Here is a 25,989-nt window from a genome sequence, read left to right on the forward strand (position 1 = left end):
CTATTTCATTTATTTCTGCTCTCATCTTTACGATTTCTTTCCTTCTACTAACTTTGGGTTTTGTTTGTTCTTTCTCTAGTTCCTTTAGGTGTAAGCTTCCATTGTTTGACATTTTTCTTGGTTCCTGACGTAGGACTGTACTGCTATAAACTTCCCTCTTAGAACTGCTTTTGCTGCATCCCATAGGTTTTGGATCATGGTGTTTTTGCTGTCATTTGCCTCTAGGTATTTTTTGATTTCCTCTTTGATTTCTTCAGTGATCTCTTGGTTATTTAGTAACGTATTCTTTAGCCTCCCTGTGTTTGTGTTTTTACGTTTTTTTCCCCTGTAAATTTCAAATCTCATAGCATTGTGGTCCGAAAAAATGCATATTGATATGATTTCAATTCTCTTAAATTTACCGAGGCTTGATTTGTGACCCAAGATGTGATCTATCCCGAAGAATGTTCCGTGTGCACTTGAGAAGAAATGTAATCTGTTGTTTTCAGATAGAATATCCTACAAATACCAATTAAATCTATCTGGTCTATTGTGTCATTTAAAGCTTGTGTTTCCTTATTAATTTTCTGTCTGGATGATCTGTCCATTGGTGTGAGTGAGGTGTTAACGTCCCCCACTATTATTGTATTACTGTTGATTTCCTCTTTTATAACTGTTAGCATTTGCCTTATGTACTGAGGTGCTCCTATGTTGGGTGCATATATATTTATAATTGTTATATCTTCTTCTTGGATTGATCTCTTGATCATTATGTCCTTCCCTGTTTCTTGTAACATTCTTTATTTCAAAGTCTACTTTATCTGATATGAGTATTGCTACTCCAGCTTTCTTTTGATTTCCGTTTGCATGGAATATCTTTTTCCATCCCCTCACTTTCACTCTGTATGTGTCCCTAGGTCTGAAGTGGGTCTCTTGTGGACAGCATATATATGGGTCTTGCTTTTGTATCCATTCAGCGAGACTGTGTCTTTTGGTTGGAGCATTTAACCCATTCACATTTAAGGTAATTATTAATATGTATGTTCCTATTCCCATTTTCTTAATTGTTTTGGGTTTGTTTTTGTAGGTCCTTTTCTTCTCTTGTGTTTCCCACTTAAGGAAGTTCCTTTAGCATTTCTTGTAGAGCTGGTTTGGTGGTGCTGAATTCTCTTAGCTTTTGCTTGTTTGTAAAGCTTTTGATTTCTCTATTGAATCTGAATGAGATCCTTGCCGGGTAGAGTAATCTTGGTTGTAGGTTCTTCCCTTTCATCACTTTAAATATATCCTGCCACTCCCTTCTGGCTTGTAGAGTTTCTGCTGACAAATCAGCTGTTAACCTTATGGGAGTTCCCTTGTATGTTGTTTGTCGTTTTTCCCTTGTTGCTTTTAACAATTTTTCTTTGTCTTTAATTTTTGTCAATTTGATTACTATGTGTCTCGGTGTGTTTCTCCTTGGGTTTATCCTGCCTGGGACTCTGCACTTCCTGGACTTGGGTGGCTATTTCATTTCCCATGTTAGGGAAGTTTTCGACTATAATCTCTTCAAATATTTTCTCAGGTCCTCTCTCTCTCTCGTCTCTTTCTGGGACCCCTATAATAAGAATGTTGGTGCATTTAATGTTGTCCCAGAGGTCTCTTAGGTTGTCTGCATTTCCTTTCATTCTTTTTTCTTTATTCTGTTCCATGGCAGTGAATTCCACCATTCTGTCTTCCAGGTAACTTATCCGTTTTTCTGCCTCAGTTATTCTGCTATTGATTCCTTCTAATGTATTTTTCATTTCAGATATTGTATTATTCATCTCTGTTTTTCTTTAATTCTTCTAGGTGTTTCTCCTTTAATTCTTCTAGGTCTTTGTTAGACATTTCTTGCATCTTCTTGATCTTTGCCTCCATTCTTTTTCTGAGGTCCTGGCTCATCTTCACTATCATTATTCTGAATTCTTTTTCTGGAAGGTTGCCTATCTCCACTTTATTTAGTTTTTTCTCTGGGGTTTTATCTTGTTCCTTCATCTGGTACTTAGTCCTTTGCCTTTTCATTTTGTCTATCTTTCTGTGAATATGTTTTTTGTTCCACAGGCTGCAGGATTGTAGTTCTTCTTGCTTCTGCTATCTGCTCTCTGGTGGGTGAGGCTATCTAAGAGGCTTGTGCAAGCTTCCTGATGGGAGGGAGTGATGGTGGGTAGAGCTGGGTGTTGCTCTGGTGGGCAGAGCTCAGTAAAACTTTAATCCTGTTGTCTGCTGATGGGTGGGGCTGGGTTACCTCCCTGTTGGTTGTTTGGCCTGAGGCGACCCAACACTGGAGCCTACCTGGGCTCTTTGGTGGGGCTAATGACAGACTCTGGGAGGGTTCACACCAAGGAGTACTTCCCAGAACTGCTGCTGCCAGTGTTCTTGTCCTCATGGTGAGACACAGCCACCCCCCGCCTCTCCAGGAGACCCTCCAACACTAGCAGGTAGGTCTGGTTCAGTCTCCTATGGGGTCACTGCTCCTCCCCCCGGGTCCCAATGTGCACACTACTTTGTGTGTGCCCTCCACGAGTGGAGTCTCTGTTTCCCCCAGTCCTGTCAAAGTCCTGCAATCAAATCCCACTAGCCTTCAAAGTCTGATTCTCTGGGAATTCCTCCTCCCGTTGCCGGACCCCCAGGTTGGGAAACCTGATGTGGGGCTCAGAACCTTCACTCCAGTGGGTGGACTTCTGTGGTATAACTGTTCTTCAGTCTGTGAGTCACCCACCCAGTGGTTATAGGATTTGATTTTATTGTGATTGCGCCCCTCCTACCGTCCCACTGTGGCTTCTCCTTTGTCTTTGGATGTGGGTATCTTTTTTAGTGAGTTCCAGTGTCCTCCTGCTGATGACCGTTCAGCAGTTAGTTGTGATTCCGGTGCTCTCGCAAGAGGGAGTGAGCACACGTCCTTCTACTCCACCACCTTGAACCAATCTCGGTGCCCTTAAATTTTTATGCTTGAAAACTTACTTTAGCCTCTTCTTATTTCCAGTTGAGGAGATTGCCCCCCACTATACATGAAAAACAGTTGTACCTCATGGTTTCCTGTTTTTAACAGGTATCAAGTAAAATACTCTTTTAATTATGCTCAAAGCTAACCAAACTCGCTTGTAAAAAGTCTGGAAGACAGATTTTATTTTGATTAGGCAGATGCTATCGCTAAGAGAGGATTCTATTACCTTTTTGGCAACCTGGTACCTAACGCAAAGCAACAGGGAAAGAGTTTTGACACTTATGATATTACCAGAATGATCAGGGCAACATTTTTACTTAATATCTTGGAAGCTTTCAACATTTATCATATTACGGAAATAAATTTTACGGAATACAAGCCATGAAACAAGTAACAGTTGATTTGAAGAAGCTAACAAAATATAACCTAAAGTGAAACCAACTGTCCTAAAAGCTAAATTAATTTTGCTTAAATAATTATCAAGAATTAAAAAAAAGAAAAAAAATTAGGTCACCTGAACATATACTATCATAGAATACTAAACTTACCCGCTCATAAAACTTATCTAACTTTATGGCAACTACCTGTTTAAGTGTCTGCCTTCCTGCAACAATAAGCCCCGAAGCTCATGTGCCTGTATTACCTCAGCCTAGTTATCAGGACTCTTCCTAACATGGTCTTCAATGAGTTTAGTATTTTAATTCTAAACTCACAAGAACACTAAAAGGTAGATAGCACTGTCGTTGTCCCAGTTTTACAGATAAACATATACACAGTTAAATCACTGGCTATGGTCCCACAAATGGCAGAGCTGGGATTTAAAACTCAGGCCATCTGGCTTAGCTTCAGGGCACTTAATCACCCCACTGGCCTCTCAGATCTTGTCTGCTTTCTCCACTGACCTCATTCACTGCTGAATGAATATGACAGAAAGGAGGCTGGATAGAGAGGTGACAAATCACAATGGCTGTTGCCATTGACAACAGGATGATTGAGGGTTCCCGTCCCCCCTCCCCCCCCGGTTTTTCCCTCCCTATGGTTTCTACTTTTTCTAGATTTATTAAACTACTATAATTATAACCTAAAACTACATGCCCCAATTAAATACGTTATTTCTCCACTTAATTTGCTTCTTCTGAGTGCCTTTTAAAAACAGCTTCCTCTTTCTCCATCATCCTTCCAAGACCCTCACTCAAGGATACAAGAGCCCACCCTCCCCTGCCTGTCCCTGGACTTTGTACTAAATCGAGAATATTTTAAATGTTCTCCTAGAATTTCCAGATGCTGGCAACCCTTTGTCTAGATGTGTTTTACTTCAGTACATAATTTTAAAATTTAAGTTGGTTAGCAAAGTAAAAATTACTCTAAATAATCTTGAACTGTTCACTGTTTCCAAACATCTTGAAATTCTGCTTTTTACTAGTATTTATAATACTAGGAAGAAACATTTAAAACCAAACTGATGTAAAAACTCTAATATAAAAATGGGTAACGTGTACAGCCGTGACCCCAAGGTTGCCCAACAGCATGTTCTGATGCTGGGCCCATACTCCGCTTGTTCGCTAGGCTGAGTCACCAGCCGCGTGGCTCCTGGGCTGAGTGCTTGGACTGTGGCTAGTGGGCCTGAGGAACTGAATTTTTAATTTTAATGAATTTAAATTTAAACATCAGTGTGTGGCTAGTGCCTTCTATATTGGATGACATGGCATCACTTCATGCTATCCACTATGTAATTTCCCTTTACACCCCAGAAAAGTTCACTCTGATATACAGTTTGGCAAGTTTCCCTGAGGGGTAACATTCTGGAATCCAATAGACAAATATATAACCAAAGTCGTGGCTTTCGCAATAAGGCAAATAGCATCCCTTACTAAGTATTATGGATTCGCCAAATGTGCAAAATCTCATTTATTTTAAATAAACATTTCCCTTTGCAGATTCAACCGCATAATAAAAGTGTACTTCATTTTTTCTCCCTTGAAGAACAAGAAGAGAGTAAAACTGGAAGGAACTGAGGAGAGAAAGGACCTAGGGGTAAAAATAAAAGAGTCTGGGGAGAAAGGAAGACTCTGGTTACATTAATTTCATATGATAGAAAAATATGCAATTATTCAAAACCAAGATCCTAAAAAAGAATGGCATGTGCTAAAATGTTTAAAATACACTATTAAGAAAAAAGGACAACTCAAAATGTATATACGTTTATGCTCTATTAAGTAGTGTCCATAAGGGTTTGTTTTCTGTAATTACATTTCTAGTCAGAAGAAGTCAGTTAAAATAAAATTCATTTGTATATGTAACCAAGGCTTATAGGAAAGCTATAGGTACCTCCACTTACATTCACATCTTGAAAATAAATGTTCAATTTCTATAAGGAAATCTGGTGCCAGTAATCTAATTTCGGTACACGTACAGTAGAAACTGCCTTAAATGAAGCTTCAAAACAAAATATAAATAAAGCTTGACCAACCTCAATGCAATCATTTGTTTTAAACCTCTCAGTGATGTGTAGAGGTAAACTGCAAACCACAATCAAGGTTACCTAAATGGTGATATTAAATAAACCAAAGCTGTAAAATCCTTTTGCCTTCTATTATGAGTATTAAAAAGCACAGTGGTTTGAATCTCTGCTGTGTTTATCACAGTACGCAATCTAGAATTGGCACGTGTGCACACAGACACTACACACACACACACACACACACACACACACACACACACGCACCGCTATCTCCCTCCTTTATTTAAAAGCATGAAGAGGAGGGAATTCGGTATTAAAAGAAGATCCGTGCATCACAATGACAACCTAGAAGAGCTGAAAATTACACACTATATTGTGTAAAGATTGCAAAAGTGAAAGTATTCTAATGGCTGGGACCCTCTTTTAAAAAGAATAATTTAATCTTTCTCCAAAAGGAAAAAAAAAACTTTAGCTCAAGAGAAAAAAAGGGTTAAGAAAGAGAAGGGTAAATTTAAAACTGAAAAACAAGAAAACAACAAAGAGCAGAGGCAGTAGTGCTAACTGTATGTCCTCCTCTCCATTTGCTACTACTAATCTCCCTCTTTGGGCTAATTTTCTTGGCTGACACCTCCAGAAAAAAATTTTATAAAACTGATGAGAGCTGGACATTCTTGTTTTGTTCCTGTCTTTAACGTGATAAATTCTGGCTTCACAGCGCCACAGATAAATATTATCTCGTGAAATCAGGACCAATGCATTCTAAATTTATCAAGAGTATTTTTAAAGAATGAATGCTCGATTTCACAAAATGTTTTTCAGTATATACACATTGTGTTTCCTATCTGACCCGTTAATATGAGTGCTCTTTATAAATTTCCAAATACTAACCCATCCAACCCACAATGAACTTCATGTGTTACGATGTATTGTTCTTCTAATGTGCGGGGAATTCCACTGGCCAATACTTTACTTAGAATTTCTGCATCAATATTCATAATTAAGACTGACATTTCTTTTTGTGCTGCCTTTACTGGGTTTTGATATCAATGTTATACTCATTTCGTTATTTTAAAGTTATGGAAGCTTTCTACCTTTTATATGCTCTGGGAACATCTAAATACCAGTGGAGTGATCTCTTCTTTAAATATTTGAAGGCATTCCCCTGAGAAACCAGCTGTCTCTGATATACTTTGGTATTTTATTTCTTCTGGTTTGTTTACGGCAATTTCTCCAATTAGGTGTTTCTATCTCTCCTAGTATGAGCTGCAGAAAATACTGTTTCCTAGAAAATTATCCATTTCTGTCTGGCTTTAAAAAAAGCTACCTGAAGCTACTTCAGCAAAATAGTCTCTTAGAAGTCTTTGAATTTACTCCATATTTTTTTCTTCGTTACCATCTCTTATTTGGTGCTTGTAACTTTATTTTCACCCCTCATCCCTACGTTAGTTAACTAATACTGATTTTACTGTGTTTTCAAAGAAACACCTTTTAGATTCACTAGTTTTTACCATTTTTGTTTTCTAATATTTTTCTGTTCTTATCTTACTTTATTCCTTCTTTCTTTACGTGACCCAGCCCCAGTACATCATACAAACGACTGGGGACAAAAGAAAAGGTACGCTACTCTAATCGGAGTTTTACTCATTCATAAAACATTAAATGAAATAAACACCCATCCCAGGAGAAAGATACTCAGAGGTAATTTGGAAACAAAATATGGCAAGAGTGTAAGTGCTTCTAACCCTTCTATTTAGAAAGGTAACGGGGGAAAGAGCTAAGAGGGCATAATCACACAAAGGGGAGATTCAGGAGGTCTGTTTAGGTTAAAATATGATTTGTCCCTCTTCATTATTCATTAACTGAAGAGAGGAGAAGGAAGGCATTTCTGTCCGTTTTTGCTGCTGCACACTTTAGCGCTCTCTTCACAGTGCTCAGTACAGGGTGGCACATCAGACCACCTGCACTGCTGGTGGCGTGAAGGCGACAGAGGACTCGCTGTTCATTCACTCTGTCCACTAGGAAACTGGAAGTGAGAGCATGTGCTTGCCTCTCCCTCTTTTCATCTCTGCCCTCCTTTCAGGTGATGCTTCTAATGATAAGGAATGCCAAAAGTGGTTTTCATGTGTGTTTTTAAAAAATTTTAGTCATTGTGTATAGCGCACTATTGTTTACTTCTAAATATTTTCCTCTTTTTTACTGAAATGTAATTGATGTACAATATTGTATAAGTTATAGGTGTACAATACAGGGATTCACAATTTTTAAAGGTCATACTCCATTTAGTTATTATGAAATATTGGCTATATTCCCTGTGTTGTACAATATCCTTGTAGCTTATTTTATACCTAATAGCTTGTACCTCTTAACCCCTCCCCCTCCCCCATTACCCCTGCCCACTGGTAACCACTAGTTTGTTCTCTGTATCTGCGAGACTGTTTCTTATTTGTTATATTCACTAGTTTGTTGCATTTTTCAGATTCCACATATAAGTGATAGCATACAGTTTTTGTCTTTCTCTGTCTGACTTATTTCACTCAGCATAATGCCCTCCAAGTCCATCCATGTTGTTGCAAATGGCAAAAATTTCACTCCTTTTTATGGCTGAGTAATATTCCACTGTGTATATGTACCACATCCTCTTTATCCATTCCTCTGTCGATGGACAATTAGGTTGTTTCCGTGTCTTGGCAACTGTGAACAGAATAGCACGCACTGTTTATGGATGTATATATGTTTAAAAATATGAAAGTGTGTATGGGAATATATCCAGCAGCTTCAGCATGGGCCTCTAGCCACGCCTCTTATGACTTATTTCATACGGTATCTGAAGCAAATATACAAGGTTAGTATCGCTTTAATTTTGATGCTGGGTATGCAGCTTATTTATCATATTTTCTTATTTTTTATATGTCTAGAGTGTTTTTAAATGGAACATTAATAATGAAAACATTTTCAAAAATTTTAGATGTTAAAAATAAACAAATGGGACAAATATATATGTATATGTATAAGTGAATCACTTTGCTGTACACCTGAAACCCTGTAAATCAACTACACTTCAATTAAAAAAACAGCACGTTCTATTGTCGTTTTAAATGTACATAAGTGGCACTGTTTCTGTTACGACTGGAGTTTTCATACAATACAGTCTCCCATATCTGTGTTGATACATGTGGATCCAGTTCATTCATTCTGACAGCTGAACGATATTCCATCATATTAATCAACAGTAGTTTATATACCCACTTTTCAATTGAGGAACACTCTGGCCCTTAACACATTTTGCTATTCAATATCCATTCACGGGACTCCTTCCTGCCCTGCCCGGGTGCCTGGAAGTGTGTACGTGTTCCCCGTGGCCCCAGAACCCTTGCTAATACTTGGCATCGGCAGACATTCTGCCAGTGACACGGATGTGAAATGCAGTCTCCCTGAGGTTTCCCTGTTCATGATAGTTCCTGCGGCCGACAGCTGCTCTCGGACACCAACCCTCGCCCTCCACGGGGACTCCCTGCAGCCGGACAGCGGCGGCGGGTCAAGGGCCGCACTTCCGAGGCCGCCCACTCCTCCCTCGCCTTGCAGCCTGGTGAACGCGTGTGATCGGCCGTCAAGCAAGGACCGTAAGTGTTACGTTCTCAGTGAGGAAACCGGCTGGTTTCCCCCACCCGGGTGTGGGTTAAGAGAAGGGCTTAAGAGACAGCAAAGCCACCAGGTGGAAGGAAGCTGGGTCCCCAAATGCCTCAGGAAGGAGGGTAACACATCCCTAAGGCAAATCCCTCCAAGTGATGACTGAGTGAGAAATAACCTATTGCACCTAAACCAGTCCAGTTTTTGGACTCTCGGTCCACTGCCGATCCTACCTTAAATAAATAACCGGTGGCCCCAGGCAAACAGAAGCCATTTTAACGCAGCCAGAAACATCTAGCTCTTTCTTTATGGCTGTGCATTTTCTTTCTTAATAAAACACTCCCTATCCTAATGTAATAACGAGATTCTCCTGTGACTACTTTAAAGTTCTACTGCTTTACTTTGAACACTGAAGTCTTAACCCACACCCACGAGGAGCTCTCGACCTTTATCTTTTTCCAAAAGGACACAACATTTAATCCTTTCACACTGACAGGTATTACTACCCGTTACTTATGACACTCCCACGTACAAGCGTCTGCATCTGAGCTCTCTATTCTGTTCCCTGATTGGTCTCTCTAAGCGGATGCTGTTACTATAGTTTTATCGACACTTTTGATATTTAGTAAGGCAAAAGTTCTTAGCCCTTTATTCTTATGCAAAGCATTATGGATCCCATATTCCATGAAAAACTGAGTTGGCATGTCTTAACCTCTTCTCTCTCTGCATTCTGGGAATTTTCCTGAAATCTATCTTATTTACTCGCTGTCTTAGGCTGTGTCTAATCTCTGAGGAACCTAGCCACAGAGTTTTTTGGGTGTTTTTTTAATGACTGTGCTTTTTATTCCTATAGTTCAGAGTTTGACAAATCTTTCTGTTCTGTTTTCCTAGCACCTAGTGTTCTTATGACTGAGGCCTTCCTTCACGCTAATACCACTTTCAGCGTACTTACTTTATAAGCCATAAGACGTGTATTATATAGGGTGCCTAGGTTTTAATCTTGCTATTGGTGGCGTCTGCTGACTGCAGGCTGAAGGGAAACTGTTTTCTCAAATGCTCTGTAACCTGGGGCATTATATGAGGGAGTCCTGGGTGAGAGATATACCTTTTCAGAAATACTTTTTTATTTGCTTCCGGGGGCACCAGGCTCCTTGGCTAATTTCACAGCTCAGGACTCTTGGATTTTGCAGATAAAAAACTCAAACCCCAAGCCATGGACCAACAGATTCGTGGTTACAAATTCTTAGAGTAGACTTTCTTCTGTTCCTACCTAATCCCAGGATGAGGCCGACCAGATTCTTCACCATCTCCCTAGAAAGCGACTTGGCGTCTTCCACTCCTTCCCAGTCGCTAACAGAGTAACCCTAGGAGAGTAGCTGTCTTCTGTGTTTTGTGTTTCCCAGCCGTTCGTGCAGCTGGAATGTCAGGACAGTGACCCGCAACCCCAGCTCTGGCCAACGGCTCCATCACAGGCACAGCAGAAGCTCAGTCAGTTACCTGCAGAGCATCTGGTTTCCACCTCACTTCTAAAACAAGGGATTTCCCTTTCCTTCTTACAAGCTCAGAAATGCATTTCAAAGAATGTTTGCAATTACCCAGAACTTCTAAGAATTTCTTGTAGGAACTAGAAGGCTGAGTTGGTCAGTTAATGTAAATTAATTCTGGCCTCTAACAAGGTAGCATCCAGTTCCCTTGTGCAATACTATTATAAAAGGAAAAAAAATCGCTTTTTACTTCTAGGAGGAGAGTCTAAGAACCTTTATATTTGAATTTTCATGAGTAATTAGGTTCATTTGGCTGGCGAGATCCATTTTGGTCAGTGTTTCTACCTGATCTTAATTTTTTTTTAAGTTATAAAGATCAGTTCATCTAATTTGGAATTACTTTTTCATGGCTAAAGGAGAGATCCTTATAATGTCTTTGTCTCTAGACCCTCCTTCTCTACGGCGTGAGTTTATGGTATACTTGTGCTTATAAGCACAGTCAACAACAGAGCTTTGAGGCTGTAACTTTACTCCAGGGATACAGCCAGAAGCGGGGTGGGGGGAGCCTTTCCACGGGAGGCCACTGGGAGCCCCTGGTACTTTGCCTGCAAGTCACGCCAGGGCGCTTGCAGCATTGCTACAAAGATTCTTATAACGGACATGGGATAAAGTGGTTATAAGCACCAAAAGCAGTTTTTAGGCTTAAGATAAATTATAAAAAGCAACAAACCATCAACCTTTTGATTCTGGTTGACTGTGTACTGATTCTATTTGAAATCACTTCCCAGAACTTTCTCCACAGATCAGATTCCTTTAGTTCCCAGAACAATATTCTAGAGGGAGTAGCCACGGCATTAAAGTCTCTTTGGAATGTGTTAGTAATTCAAAAAAAATTGAACTTGAATTATTCACTCCAAAAGTATATAAACTGTCCAATATTTGTACATACCTCTTTCATTCCTGCCCTCATAGTGAAATGATCAGATTTGCCATTAAAAAAAAATTTGTATTTCAATACTAATTGAAAAGCTGGGAACTGCTCAATTTATAAGAGTGATGGTGGATGTTACCATGAATGGCAGATGGGGTGGTGTGAGATCATGGAACTTGGGCAGGTCTCAACGTACAAGTAGCAGTCCACTGTGTTCTAGGCTTGCTTGTATTGGGTTGGCCAAAAGTTTCGTTCGGTTTTTTCCATAAGATGGCTCTAGTGGCACTTAGCTGTCTTTAACTTCATTCGGAACAATTCTGTTAGATTATATGTGACACCTGTCATATCAGCGTGCGTTTAAAAAAAGACTTATCAAAATTGGTGAATTTTCATGTAGCCATTTTAATATTGAAGACGGAAGAAAAAAAGCAACATTTTCAGCATATTATGCTTTATTATTTCAAGGAAGGTCAAAATGCAACTGAAACGCAAAAAAAAGATTTGTGCAGTGTATGGAGAAGGTGCCGTGACTGAGCGAATGTGTCACAAGTGCTTTGTGAAGTTTCGTGCTGGAGGTTTCTCGCTGGACGATGCTCCACAGTCGGGTGGACCAGTTGAAGTTGATGGCGATCAAATGGAAACAATAATTGAGAGCAATCAACGTGGTACCACGCAGCAGACAGCCGCCATACTCAAAATACCCAAATCAAGTATGAAAATAATCTGCACCAGCTCGGTTATGTCAGTCGCTTTGATGTTTGGCTTCCACGTAAGTTAAGCGAAGAAAACCTTCTCGACCATATTTCTGCATGCGATTCTCTACTGAAAGGTAACGAAAACATTCCATTTTTAACACAAATTGTGACGGGCGATGAAAAGTGGACACTGTACAATAATGTGGAACAGAAGAGATCATACGGCAAGCGCAATGAACCACCACCAACCACAGCAAAGGCCAGTCTTCATCCAAAGAAGGTGATGTTGTCTATATGGTGGGATTAGAAGGGAGTCCTCTATTATGAGCTCCTTCCGGAAAATCAAACAATTAATTCCAACAAGTACCGCTCCCAATTAGACCAACTGAAAGCGGCACTCGACGAAAAGCGTCCAGAATTAGTCAACGGTAAACACATAATCTTCCATGAGGATAACGTAAGACCGCATGTTTCTTTGATGACCAGGCAAAAACTGCTACAGCTTGGCTGGGAAGTTCAGATTCATCTGCCGTATTGACCAGACATTGCACCTTCGGGTTTCCATTTATTCTGGCCTTTACAAAATTCTCTTAATGGAAAAAAATTCAATCCCCTGGAAGACCGTAAAAGGCACCTGGAACAGTTCTTTGCTCAAAAAGATAAAAAGTTTTGGGAAGATGGAATTATGACGTTGCCTGAGAAATGGCAGAAGGTAGTGGAACAAAAGGGTGAATACGTTGCTCAATAAAGTTCTTGGTGAAAATGAAAAACGTGTCTTTTATTTTTACTTAAAAACCCTGGCCAAAGAAGGCACTTTTTGGCCAACCCAACAGTTTACATTTTAACAAGCAAGCACTGTAATTACAGCTTTAAAAGAAAATCTTTTAGGAACAAAAGATGGCATCAGCTGTCTTTAAAAAGTGGCAAACTGCATGTCTAGGGTCCACGTTATGGGGTGGATGGCTCTCAGCAGATTGCAGCCTCCTGGAAGCCCTATGCAAATTGTTTGCATGTATTTTTCTAGGAAAGTAATCCAAAACTCTCACCAAAAACTCAAAGGGACCTATGATCCCAAGAAGGTTAAAAATTCTTATTTTAGGTTCCCAAATACAGATGGATGCTTCATGCTAAGAGGCTTAGACCTCACCCTTCCCAAAAAGCCATTAAAGAGGAAATCCAAGGCTGGATTTGTGCTTCCCTCCATTTTCCTTGTAGAGATGGGGGGCGGGGGGCGGGAGTTGCTCTGGAAACAGGAAACCAGTTAGGAGGGCACCACTCTAGTGCTAAAAATTCCCCGCAGACCTGGCACTGCTCCATGCAGGTTACTTTGTTGGTTCCTCGGGCCCAAAAGACTCCATCCCTTCCCAGTAGCCACCACTACTGCCTCTACCCCCAAGCCTGCTATAGGATGGGATAGACAGTCACCCCTCGGTAGCCGCAGGGGACTGGTTCCAGGAGCCCCTGTGGGTACCAACGTCTGCAGATGCGCAAATCCCTTATATAAAGTGGGGGGGAGCAGGGAATATAGCTGGCCCTCCCTATCTGCAAGCTCCCCGCCCATGGGTTCAATCAAAACTTCCCAGCTGTTGTTTTTCTTGCTGCCCCCAAAGATAAGCATACGGGTCCACGATGTTTTAGCGATTTTACAGCTATTCACATGGGGGCAAAGGACAAGGGCAAAGAAAAATAAACATGAAGAATTTATAACATTCTCACAGTTGTTAAAAATGAAGTATCAATTTAATTTATTAAGAGCCTTGGATCCAATTACATCTGAGTTTAAATCCCAGTTCTGCACCTTACTTGCCAGTTAGACAATTTACTTAACTTTTGCAATGGACTGAATGTTTATGTTTCTCCTCAAATTCATATGTTGAAACTTACTCCCCCCCAATGTGACGTTACCAGGAGGTGGGTCTTTGGGAGGTGATTAGGTCATGAGGGCAGAGACCTCCTGAATGAGGTTAGTTCTCTTATAAAAGGGAACCCAGAGGGCCCCTTTCCCCCTTCCACTATGTGAGGACACAGAACAAAAAGAGGGGTGTTTATGAACCAGGAAACAGGCCCTCACCAGACCTCCAATCTGCTGGCGCCTTGATCTTCGACTTCCCAAACTCCACAACTATGAGAAATACACTTCTGCTGTTTGTAAGTCGCCAGTCTACGTATTCTGTTAAGGCAGCCTAAAGGAACTAATATAACTTCCTAAACCTCAGTTCCTTCATCTTTAGACGAGGATAATAATAGTACCTACTACATAGGGTTATTGTGAAAATTAAAGTAACCATTAAAAGACCTTCACGCTGTCTCTGGAAAATAGAAAATACCCCATAAATGGTAGTTTATGTCCTGATTCTCCTTCAGACCCTCCACTGACATTCCAGGGAGAGGACACGTTACTTCCTCCTCGACGACAGACATCACATCGCACACACGTAAGATATAACTGATGCCTAAAGATAACACCAAAGCAGAATTACCACCTCTGCTCAAGCAGAGAATACACATTTCTGACTAAATGCCACCCGCTTTGGCGTTTCTTCAAAAACAGTCAAAGTAAACGAAGAAAAGGACTTGAACGAAGGCAGTGGCCACAGGGTTAAGAAAGCCTGGGTGGAGGCAGAAAAGGCAAAAGTTAATTCTGACCACGGCAAGCAGCGAACGACGGAAGAGACTGCAAAATCACTGAGATTTCCAGGCATGTTGTGGTTTGCGATGAAAAACGTAGATCGACACGTTTGTTAACACGTGCAAAAAGGACCTGTCTTAAAGCAGCCATCACCCTAGTTGTCCTATTCCCAAAGGAGGAAGTTCTGTCTTTGGGGAGAAGGAAGGACAAACTCCTCACACAGGAAAAAGCTTAACAGCTGGATGCAAGGGTTCTCGGAAAAAACAGTAACCACCAGAATTACTTCCGAGACCAGACCAAGCTGGCCATCACTGTCAGCCATCACCTCCCTGTGGGAATTTAAAGACCCTTTGCCCACAATCTCAAGTTCTGTTGACGTTGATGAGAAAACGCATAGTTTTGAGATGAGGTAGGATCTGGTAGGGAAAGCAGAGTACATTCCACTGTGACTGTATGGAAAATGAGTGTTAGACAGGAACCAGGCTTCACTCACAGTGGAAATAGCTAGCAAACATAAATTAGCTGTCACTTCCTTACTCAAATCTGTCAATGCCTTGCCACTGCACTTGAGATTAAGGGTTTGCTTGTCAATGCACTTCGAAATTCAAGATAGCTGGGGTCCTGCAGGACGCAGCCCCTGCGGGGTTCCAGCTCAAGCTACTCTCCCCCAAGTGCCAACCACAGGGACCTTCAAGGCTTTCTCTCCACCTGCAGTGCTGCTGAGCTGTGCCGGGTCCCCACACTCACCTTTGGGTCCCAGCTCAAATGCCACTTACACAAAGACACAGTCCCTAACAGTCCCACCCAATCACGTTAGCACGCCCCCACTACTCGTCCTGATAGATCCCTATTCTTTTTGATCACCACCCTTATCAGATTTCGGACTTGCGGATCCATGATAATGAAATTAATACACTAGGGACAATGTCCCTAGAGTTCCCACTATATCCCTTGCTCCTAGCCCAATACCTCCCATAAAACAGAAGCTCAAAAGTTATAATTATTATTAATTAATGATAAATGGATCTATGAATCTTGCAATCCCAGCCAGCCAGTAACATTCTGAGATCACAGTTTAAGAGGATGGTGAGTGTGATTTTTTTCTTCTTGCCTCCAAACTGACATCTAGTGCCCAAAGCCGAAGAAAAAGTATGAAGTCCGCATTCTAAGGAAAACTTCCAACAACTGGAAATGCATCTGTCTAGAGCTTAAGAGGTGGCTGAAATATAACTATCAACCATCCCTACTGTCCCATCTGCCCCTTCCCTCTGTGTGTGCATGTATATAGTATATGTATATGTGTAATATTATATAAAAGAGGACAAAAGAAGGAAAAATTGTCTTATCGAGACAGAAGAGAAAATAGGCGTAGGGAGTCTACAGCCTAGTGAAGCAAGCCTCTCAGAGAATCGCTAACCAGAGAATCAAGTGCAGATACAGACACTGAAAAGATACCCTCCAGCTCAGACAGCTGACTGGCTGGTTCAGCCTTTATGTCGATCTAATCAGGGAATGAAGAGCAATGAGGAGAGATGGCAGAATACAGCAAGGGAGCAGTCGGGGGGCAGCCGCTGCAGAGCTCCCGCTGCTTGGTCTGCAAGGAGTGTGAGTTTCCTAGGGGGCAAGTGGCCCTCACTGCAGGTAGCTGGGCTTCAGCTGCCTCACTGATAAGCCAGCCTACCGCACAGTAAAGGCTGTGGGTCACACCAACTGTGCCCCCGGAGACACGCAACATCTGTCACTTAACACAAAGAGGTAAGGATGCCAGGAAGTGTCTGCCTAAGAAGCAGCAACAATATGGACAATCGAGCAAAAAATATTGCCCCTTTCCTTTTTTTTTTGCTCCCAGCCGCAGCACACTGGAAAAGCTGGATCTCTTCCCAGAAGTAAACCAGTCCATGTCCCAAGGTGGGGCTGGGGGGAGGGGGACAGGGAGGTGGGGGGGGGGAAAGGAGAGAGAGAGAGAGAGAGAGAGAGAGAGGGAGAGAGAGGGAGGCAGAGGGAGAGAGAGGGAGAGGGAGGGAGGGAGAGAGAGAGGGAGGGAGGGAGAGAGAGAGGGAGGGAGGGAGGGAGGAGGGGGTGGAGGGGATGAAAGAACACACTGCCCATCCCCACGACAACTCAGCTACCCCTGGCTGGCACTAGGGAAGGAAAAAGGTGAGATTCAAATCTGATATGACAAAGGAGACTTAACCTGGTCTTTTAATAACTGAAAAGGTCTTGGGAGTTATAGACTTGGCAAGAAATTTTGTTTAAGAGACAGAAAAGCTACTCTCACTGTATCACACTATGGCACAGTGATTGGAGAAAATTAAAACTGCCTTTTATTTGCATTGAGCTGTTTCGCTGTGCTGACTGCCGTAGTAGTAGTAGCGACCAACAGCAACCTAACACCTTCGGTGTCAGACCCCTTCGTCCTCTTAAAATTCACTGAGGACCTCAAAGAGTTCTTATGCGACTCTTTTGGATTGATGTCTGTAGCAGTGAAATAGAGTCTGGAAGAAAAAAAAACCTAAGAATTTTGAAATTTTTATTAATTTAAAATAACCAATATGTTACAATAACATTTTTCATAAAATGAAAAATATAGTTTCCAGAATAATAATTTTAGAGAGAAGAGTTATATTGTTTTACAAATTTGTCGATGTCTTTCAGTTCTTGCTGAAGTAGGCACATTCTCCAGTGTGCCTCTGTGTTCAGCCTGTTGGGATATGTTTCTTTGGTTGAAGTAAAGGAAGAAAATCAGGCCTCACATACACTGGGAAGAGGGAGTCATATTTTTTCAGCGAATGGTGGAGACTCATCGACTCAACACCAGATAGCTACAGGTGGTCGCTGTTTAGAGGCGAGTTGCAATGTAAACTCTGAGGCCTTATGCATATGAGCCTTCCAGACTCTATTACATCACTATCACGGGCCTCCTCTGCACTCCATGTGGCCCTTTGCCCACTATGATTTTGTAGTTCCAGGCACTGGTCACATGGAAAACTGTGCTTCAATGAGTTATGCGGGTTTTCCAAATGTTTACACATTTCATGGTACAACAACAAAATCATGTTTGTTAATATCACCACTGATGTCATCCAAAAGGGAAAGTGGCAACCTCACAGTGGCAGATACAAGGTCTTCAAGATTCTAGTAACTGCTTGAAAGCTTGGATTTTATCACTGGCAACACCACGGTTGCTTGCTGTCCTTGAAGCGACAGGCTCACTTCAATTATTTGAGAAGATGTCTTCCAAACATCACCTAATCTGGATTAACACTTTCTGTGTCAGTCATTCTTAGAGGTACAAAAGGTACCCTATGAAAAAAGGCAGCTGGTTTGGCTCTCGAAACACATAGTCCTGCAATTGCTCTGATACCCGGCAAAGTGCTGAGTTCATCCCACGTCTTCTATGTTACAAGGACTTGAGAGCAGAAAGACGCGGCCTCAATGGTTACGATTGAACGCAATAAACCGTCTTTTCTGCTTCATCAAGCACAGTCTTAATTAAATCTGGCGTTTGTTTTTTACTGTGAGTGCACAGCGGTAAGAACTTAGTGACGACCAACTAGTACCATTTGGGGCCACTGCCCTGACTTGTTCTGGACGCACCAGCTGTCTTACCCACTGTTGCTTTTCTCCATCAGTGCAAATGCCAATCCAGTGATAAAAGCAAATAACATCATAATATTATTATGAAAATAGTTTTGACCTTGCGGACCCCTGAAATAGTCTCCAGGACCCTCGGGGTTTCCACGGACCACACTTTGAGAGTCGCCACCATTTAAAATTCTGAGTGCACGTAATAAATGAAGCAAAGCTAATACTTCTTTGTGGCTGCACCCACATGGTGAATTATACGACTCTAGCATAGGAATGTTAATATTTTCTACCTTATGCACACTTTCTTTGGGATCTAGCATTTGACCTAAAACCACAGGTCCAGGTTCATGATACCTGTTACTCTCACAACCAGGTGGTACTTTTCTATAAAGCCACATGTTCCAGGTCTGCAAAGTGGTGACAGGAAGCTTTAAATAAAAGACTAGTATACTTTAAAGAGTTAACTTAAACACAGACACACAGGTTTCAGCGTTCCATGAAACCTAACTTTGCTCGATCCCTTAATGTTTCATTATTCACATTTTTTCAAAGTTCTGACTTTGATGTCTTTCACTCTGGCTTGTTGCTGCAACTGTTAGTACATTTAAACCTAAGCGATTTATAACAGTGTCCCAGACCAAGTGCCTCTGGCGTCAGCCCAAGACTGCTTTTATCATCTTCTTTTATTTATTGCACCGTTTCAAAACTGTCCTTTCTCTCACACATTTGTATAAATTTTTCAATTTTATATTTTTTCCTTTTACGTATTTTTATGTCTAAAATGCTACGCTATTTGTCTGCTTTGTATAATAACATAAAAAGGCATTTGCTTGTTCTACTACCATCACAGCCGGGATACTTTAACCCGCTTAAGTAATTGTAATTGCAGCAAAGCTAATTGCAACTGTACCACAACTTAAAAAATGGCATTCTTTTCTTCCCCTCTAAGTTTTATATAAAAACACAGTTCACCACTCCCCTCCTATTCCTGGCAGAGTTACCGAAAATGTTTATCTTTCTATAAAAAAGCATTTTTAAATAGAAAAACAAAGCTGCTATTATATGAGACTGTGCAGACATGAGTAATCAAATATACCTCTTGGTCAATAAGAAAGAAAAACTTATAATGACTTTGCTTATATAGGAAGATGGCCCCTAGGTGGGCAGGAGAAACTCAGACCAAAATTAACCATCTTAATCTTGTTCCAAAACAAAATTTTCCTACCACCTCAAAGCCGAACGTCCTAGGCTTCTAAAGTATAAGTTTAAGTATTTAAAATTTATTTCTAGTAAAAAAAACAGAAAAAAAAAGAAACCTCAATTTTCCAAGATTATTTTCCCAACTTTTCACTCAATTAAGTCCTTAGCATTGTAAGGGTATATGTGAAACACCTTTATAGAAATGAAACTGTAAAAACTGTATGCCTTTCTACTAGCTTTAAAACTATCTCAGATACCAAAAGGGAAATAAAATCTATTTTTAAACGGTAGAGGTTAAAACATAATTACTGGTTTAGTTTAGGCCTCCAATATCCCACGTCACAATTCACAGTGCAATTGAATTCCATCTTCAGGGCCGAATCTGTCAAATCTTACTACTCTGAGATCAAGCTGAACTTTCCCCCCAGATCAATTAAAACAAAGTATTGTTTAAAACCTGAACGGAAGCAGCTGTGGATCTCAAGAGATGAAAGATACAACTCTTTGAAGGAGCAAAAGAACAATTTTTCCATCAACTTAACATTTTACCTGTGGGAACATCAATAATTCCACTCCAGGACAGAAGCGCTTCCTTGAAAACACAGAACGAGGCCTTCCAGTTCTGAGAGTGTGAATTGTGTCCATAAATTTATCACCCTTATTACTCAGGATCCCACTGAAATGACCAAATAATGCAGAAAAAAAATTTTAATGCATGGTAGCAGAGGAAAAGGCCATCCAGAGATCAGGTACCACTGGAACACCTCTAGAACATATAAAGATAAAACAGTAGGAAAAGCCTATCTGTAGCATCACGTTCTGCGCTCACGGGCTAAGAGGGCCCCGAGAAGGGACGGCCTCGTCGCTATCAGAGGTCCGAGGAACCCCAAGCTGTGGGAAGCAGGAGCTCGGGAAAAGAGTGAGGAGGAGATTATCCTATTCGTTACTCAACAATAATGCATGAAGGACTGTGGGAGGTTGCTCGTGAAGTGACTCAAAGATCCTTCCCTCCCTGTACGGGCTCTGGCGTGTAATCATTTCCCCTCGTGTGTGTGCTGCACCCAAGGACGTGGCTGCAATGAACAGAAACAGAAAAAAGGGATGGGGCGTCACCGCTGAGGCGAGGTCATACGAGACCGTGACTTCTGTCTTGCTGGCCACACACGCACACGCACGCGCACGCACACGCACGCACTCTCCCCATCCCCCTTCATCCTTACAGCTCCTTCTTCACTGACCCTCCTGCTTCCCTGTTACCAGGATCTTGGGGCTACACTGGACCCCCGACGTAATCTAGGATTATCTCCGTATCTCAGAATCCATAATTCAATCAACCCGAGTCCCTTTTGCCTTGTGAAGGGACACATCCAGAGGTTCTGGGGGTGAGGACGTGACAGCCTGAGGCGAGCAAGCAGCTCTGTCCACCGCACCGGGCTCCGCTGCTCCCGTGGCCCGGCCCCATCTCCTGCGCGGGCAGCTGCCCGCCGGCCCCGCCGGCCTTCCGCCGCTCAGGGCTCTGCACCCGACTCCCTGTGTCTACAGAGTGCCCCGCACTCCCTGTCACTACGGACTTAACGAAAACATCACCCCTCAGGTTCGGGGCTGTGATGGGCAGCGTGACGACTCTAGTGAGTAACACCGTATCACAGACGTGAAAGCTGCTAAGACAGTGAATCTTAAATGTTCTCACCACAACAAAAACTTGTGAGGCAATGGAGGTGTTAACTAACCTTACTGGAGCGATCATTTTGCAATATATACAGATATCAAAATGTTTAATTCAATAAATGAAAACAATACCGCCTCTTCGAAGAGGTCTTCCACGATCCCGTATCACCGTTTCTCACATCACCCTGAGTTACTGCTTTCCAGGCACTTTTCACTACTGGAAATCACCCTTCTCGTTTACTTGTTACTTCTTTAATGTGTGTTCTATGAGAAAGGGACGCCCAGGGCCTGAAGCTATGCAAGAGCCTCAGCCCAGACAAATATTCACCAGACAAATAAATCACGCAGAATAAAAAGCACCGGGGGTCCGGCTGCCTCGCGTCGGGGCAGGAGTTGCCCAGGACGAGCCCACGCTTCCGGAAGAAGGGGCGCAGGCCGCCGTCAGTCCCTGAAGCACAGAACTGCCAGCCCAGAGGCAGCCAAGCCGAGAAGGAACACGGCCGTGGGACTCCACGGGCCCGGCTTTCTAAGCAAAGACCGACGCTGAGCGCCAGGACCTGCAGGGTCAGGGGACGGACGTGGTAGCTGCAAGGACCCGAAGAGCGGAAATGCCCCCAGGGGAAGGGGCACGGCTGGCCACGGGCAGTGGCCCCGGGTCAGGTCGGCGGGGAGGCGGAAGGTCCCGGGGTCTCCGAGTCCCCGGGAAGAGGAGTTCAAGGCTATTTATCAAGAGACACAACGAAGGAACTCCGGAACTGAGCCGGCACCTCCTCGCCGTGGGCTCTGCTCGGCGACTAAGCAGAGTGTGGCAGCCGGGCTCCGCGCCCAGGAAGACAGGCTCCCATTCCCGGGGGGCAGGGGCGGGCGGGGTGAGGACACCCTTGTCTACCTGGTGATCCTCCCGCCAATGCCCAGGGCTCCCAACGAACACAGGGTCAGAGGCCAGAGGAGAAAACGCGCTGGACCGCTAACCTCAAGGGTCCGTACGAGAGGGACACAGGAAATGAGACAGAAGGAGGCTACGTGGTGATCGAAGCGGAGGGAAAACACAGTGGGACACAGGCCACAGGCACGAGGACGGCATCTAAAAGCTGGAAAAGGCAATGGATTCTCCCCCAGAGGGTCGAGAAGGAAGCACGCCGTGGACACCTTAATCTTAGCTCAGCGAAATTTCTGGCCTCCAGACTGTAAAAGAATAAATCTGTGTACTTTTAAGCCAACGAGATGGTTGTAATTTGTTACAGCAGCAACAGGAAAGTAGTACAGAGCACAGATTAAGGAAGCTTAGGAAGCGCACCAGTGTAGCAGACTATGGCGTTTGCTCAGAATATTTACCTGGTACAGACAACAAAGCATCCTAGGTCTCAGAAAACCCTCCCGTTCCCACCACCCGCCTTGACTGGAGGGACCAGAAGCTGGATGACCTCCCAGGCCCATTCACCCTAGGAAGCCTACACCCACCACGCTTACAAGGGAGACGTGGCCAAACCAAACGTCTACACTTGTCAGACTGGACCCCATGTTTATAAACGAAGACTCGACAAATAAAAGAGAAAATCGAAGAAGGACAGTCATTGGAAGACATGGTTCCACTGGGTTACATTAAAAATGAGCCCCCTTCTACAGTATAAGGACCGGATGATTGGGGCCTCAAAAAATTTTAAGGCAGCCATTATCAGTTCATCTGCTCAAACACGAAAGGACAAGGGCATGACATCTTCCAAAAATCATTTTGGTGATAAGCACTGACCCTGTCAGACCGATCAAAATAAAATCAGACCTGGAATTTAGTTTCCCACATGGTCCTGAAGGTCTTTATCTTCCAAGCAAACCAACAAAATCTTTCCACTTAAAAAAAACCCCAACTTTATAACTTGTATGTGAATGTTCCAATGATACAGCATTCACAAAAGTAACATCAACCTGTAAGCAGTTTTCTGGGACTTGCTTTCCTCCCACACCCAACGTTATGTTTTGAAATTACCCGTTTTGTTGCACGTCTTACAGATTTTTTTTTCACTGCTGTATATTACTTCATTGTACAAAAAAGCCCAAATTATTATCCATTTTCCTGTGAGTGGGCATCTGAGTTACCTCCAGTTGTTCCGCTGTCAAGAACTCTGTTGCTATAAACATTCTTGCAAACATTCCCTGGTACACAGATGTAAGAGACTCCCTAAGGTGTATTCTTATGAGGAGAATTGCTGGGTCAAGGAGTAAAATTAACTTGATGAGTTAATGTCAGATTGTTTTCTAAAATAGTGGTATTACATGTAAAATAGATGTAAAGTGGGAAGCAGCCACACAGCACAGGGAGATCAGCTCGGTGCTTTGTAACCACCTAGAGGGGTGGTGTAGGGAGGACGGGAGGGAGACGCAAGAGGGACGAGATATGGGGATCTATGTATGCATGTGGCTGATTCACTTTGCTATACAGCAGCAACTAACACGACAATGTAAAGCAATTTTACTCCAATAAAGATGTTAAAAAATGAAATAAAAAAATAAAATGGTGATATTTATTTACACCCCCATTAGCAAAAGGGCAAAGCCGGTCCACACACTCAACCAACACCTGCTTTTAACAGATTCTTAATTTTTGCCCATCTAGTAGGGGTAGACAAACAGCTAGTTCATTGTGGTATTAACTTGCGTCCCATGGGTACTGATGAGGTTACCTTTTCTATGTCTCTTGGCGCAACGAACTTCTGTTGTTTTTATCACTCTTACGGGTGGTTGTTTATATTTTCAGGAAGTGAAACCTTTGTCAATTTTAAGTCTTATACTCCTCTCCCAATTTATGGCTTGTCTTTTCACATATATATGGGATAATTTGACAAACTGGAGTTCTTACTTTTACTGTAGTTAAAATTTTCACACTACTTTTATGATAAATAGAGTGATATTCTCCCATCTCATCTTCCAAAACTTTTGAAGTTTTACTTTTCACATTTGGATCTATAATCCACTGAAAAAGGACGTGACAGCCTGAGGCGAGCAAGCAGCGCTCCGTCCACCGCACCGGGCTCCTTCTTCACTGAAGGAGCAAAATAATGATTTTCATTATGAAGTGAGACAGAGACCCAAATCCATTCTTTTTTGTACGGATAAACTACTTCGACCCCGTAACTGCAGGTCTGTAACCAGGAGCTCCTGCATCCTGTGTTCTACTCCATACCTGTGCCAATACCAGGCCATCTTCACGATGCAGACTTTATGATAAACCTTGACCCCTGGTAGAGGAAGCATCCCCACCCCCGGCCCTTACCATGTGCATCAGGAGATGCTGGCTCCTGTTGGCACTTTGCTGGTCTACATAAACTGAAGCTATACAACGCTTTGGAGACAGGTGGCATCTTTACAATCCTGACTCTTCCTACTCATGAACAGGGCATCACTCTCTACTTACTGAGCCTTCTCTAAATAGTTCAGTAAAGGCTCATAATCTCTTGTGTACAAGTCCAACATTCTTGCTCCTTTTATTCTTAGGAATGCTGCAATTATTAACAGAGCTAAAAAATTCCTTTGTTTCATTTCCTATTGGTTGCTGGAGACTATAAACAAATGATTTTTGCATCGATCTTGCAGTCAGCCACCTGTGCTAACCTCTCTATTAATAGTCTGTAGATTCTTTTGAGGTTGTCTCTGTGGGGACAATCATATCATTGGTGAATGATGACAGCTTTGTGTCTTTTTTTTAATATTATGTTTTAGAATTTTTATTTATTTAGTTAGTTAATTAGTTAGTTATGGCTCTTTGTTGCGGCGCAGGGGCTTCTCTCTAGTTGTGGCGTGAGGGTTTTCTCTTCTCTACTTGTGGCCTGCAGGCTCCAGGTTCCAGAGCACGTGGGCTCTGTAGTTTGCGGCACACGGGCTCTAGATGAGGCACGTGAGTTCAGCAGTTGTGACGTGCGGGCTTAGTTGCCCCACGGCATGAGGGATCCTAGTTCCCTGACCAGGGATGGAACCCCCGTCCCCTGCACTGTAAGGCGGATTCTTTACGACGGGACCACCAGGGAAGCCCCGGCTTTGTGTCTTTTTCCCACTCCGTCTTCCCCTTCTCTTGTGTTACAGCTTTGATTAGGATCTCCACTATAAAAAAAATCTTTTAAGTGATGATAGAAAATATTTTTTATTTGTTCCTGACTTTAAAAGAATGGTTTTAATTTTCCACGTGAAGGGTATGAATTACTTGTAAACTTCGGTAGGTATCTGTAAGAAAGGTTCCTGCCGTTTCTGTTTCTTAAGCGTACAGTCATCCCTCAGTATCCATGGGGGATTAGTTCCGGACCCCCGCAGATACCGAAATCTTCAGATGCTCGAGTCCCTTATATAAAAAGGCAGAGTATTTGCAGATAACCTATGCACATCCTCCCACATACTTTAAATCACCTCTAGATGACTTACAGGACCTAACAGAATGTAAACGCTATGTGAATAACCGCCTGCCCGCAGCAAATTCAAGTTTTGCTTTTCGTAACTTTCTGGATCTTTTCTTTCCTGAACATTTCTTGATTTCCAGTTGGTTGAATTGTGGATGCAAATCTCATGGATATGAAGAGCGACTGTATCTTTCCTTATTAACTTCATAAATGAAGGTTATATTGTTGCCTTTCCCTCATCTATCAAAATAATTATATGCAATAATTACGTTTATAAATTGTCTAATGATACATCCAATTCGATCGCGGTATATTATTTTTTAGGTTCACTACCGGTTTCCAGCGTGCTAACATTTCTGCCTCTATTTCATGAACTGAGGTTGGCC

At 42.3% G+C, this 25,989-nt stretch overlaps 1 protein-coding gene across 14 annotated transcripts in view; it reads right to left on the minus strand.

Annotated features, from left to right (window-relative positions):
- The window catches only part of MPP7 (MAGUK p55 scaffold protein 7), a 250,618-nt gene that overhangs the window by 106,127 nt on the left and 118,502 nt on the right, over nt 1–25,989 (minus strand). For 11 of the 14 annotated variants that reach the window (XM_089906315.1, XM_089906314.1, XM_089906305.1 and 8 more), the window contains one exon: nt 5,409–5,480. The exons of the other annotated variants lie outside the window; for them this stretch is intronic. In XM_089906315.1, the coding sequence (XP_089762441.1) occupies nt 5,409–5,480 (72 nt within the window). The remainder of the gene's footprint in view (nt 1–5,408; nt 5,481–25,989) is intronic. 14 annotated transcript variants of the gene reach the window in all.

Source organism: Delphinapterus leucas, chromosome 2 (assembly GCF_059928025.1).
Source record: "Delphinapterus leucas isolate spDelLeu-1000000601 "Yukka" chromosome 2, BTC_Dleu_Yukka2, whole genome shotgun sequence".
Taxonomy (NCBI): domain Eukaryota; kingdom Metazoa; phylum Chordata; class Mammalia; order Artiodactyla; family Monodontidae; genus Delphinapterus; species Delphinapterus leucas.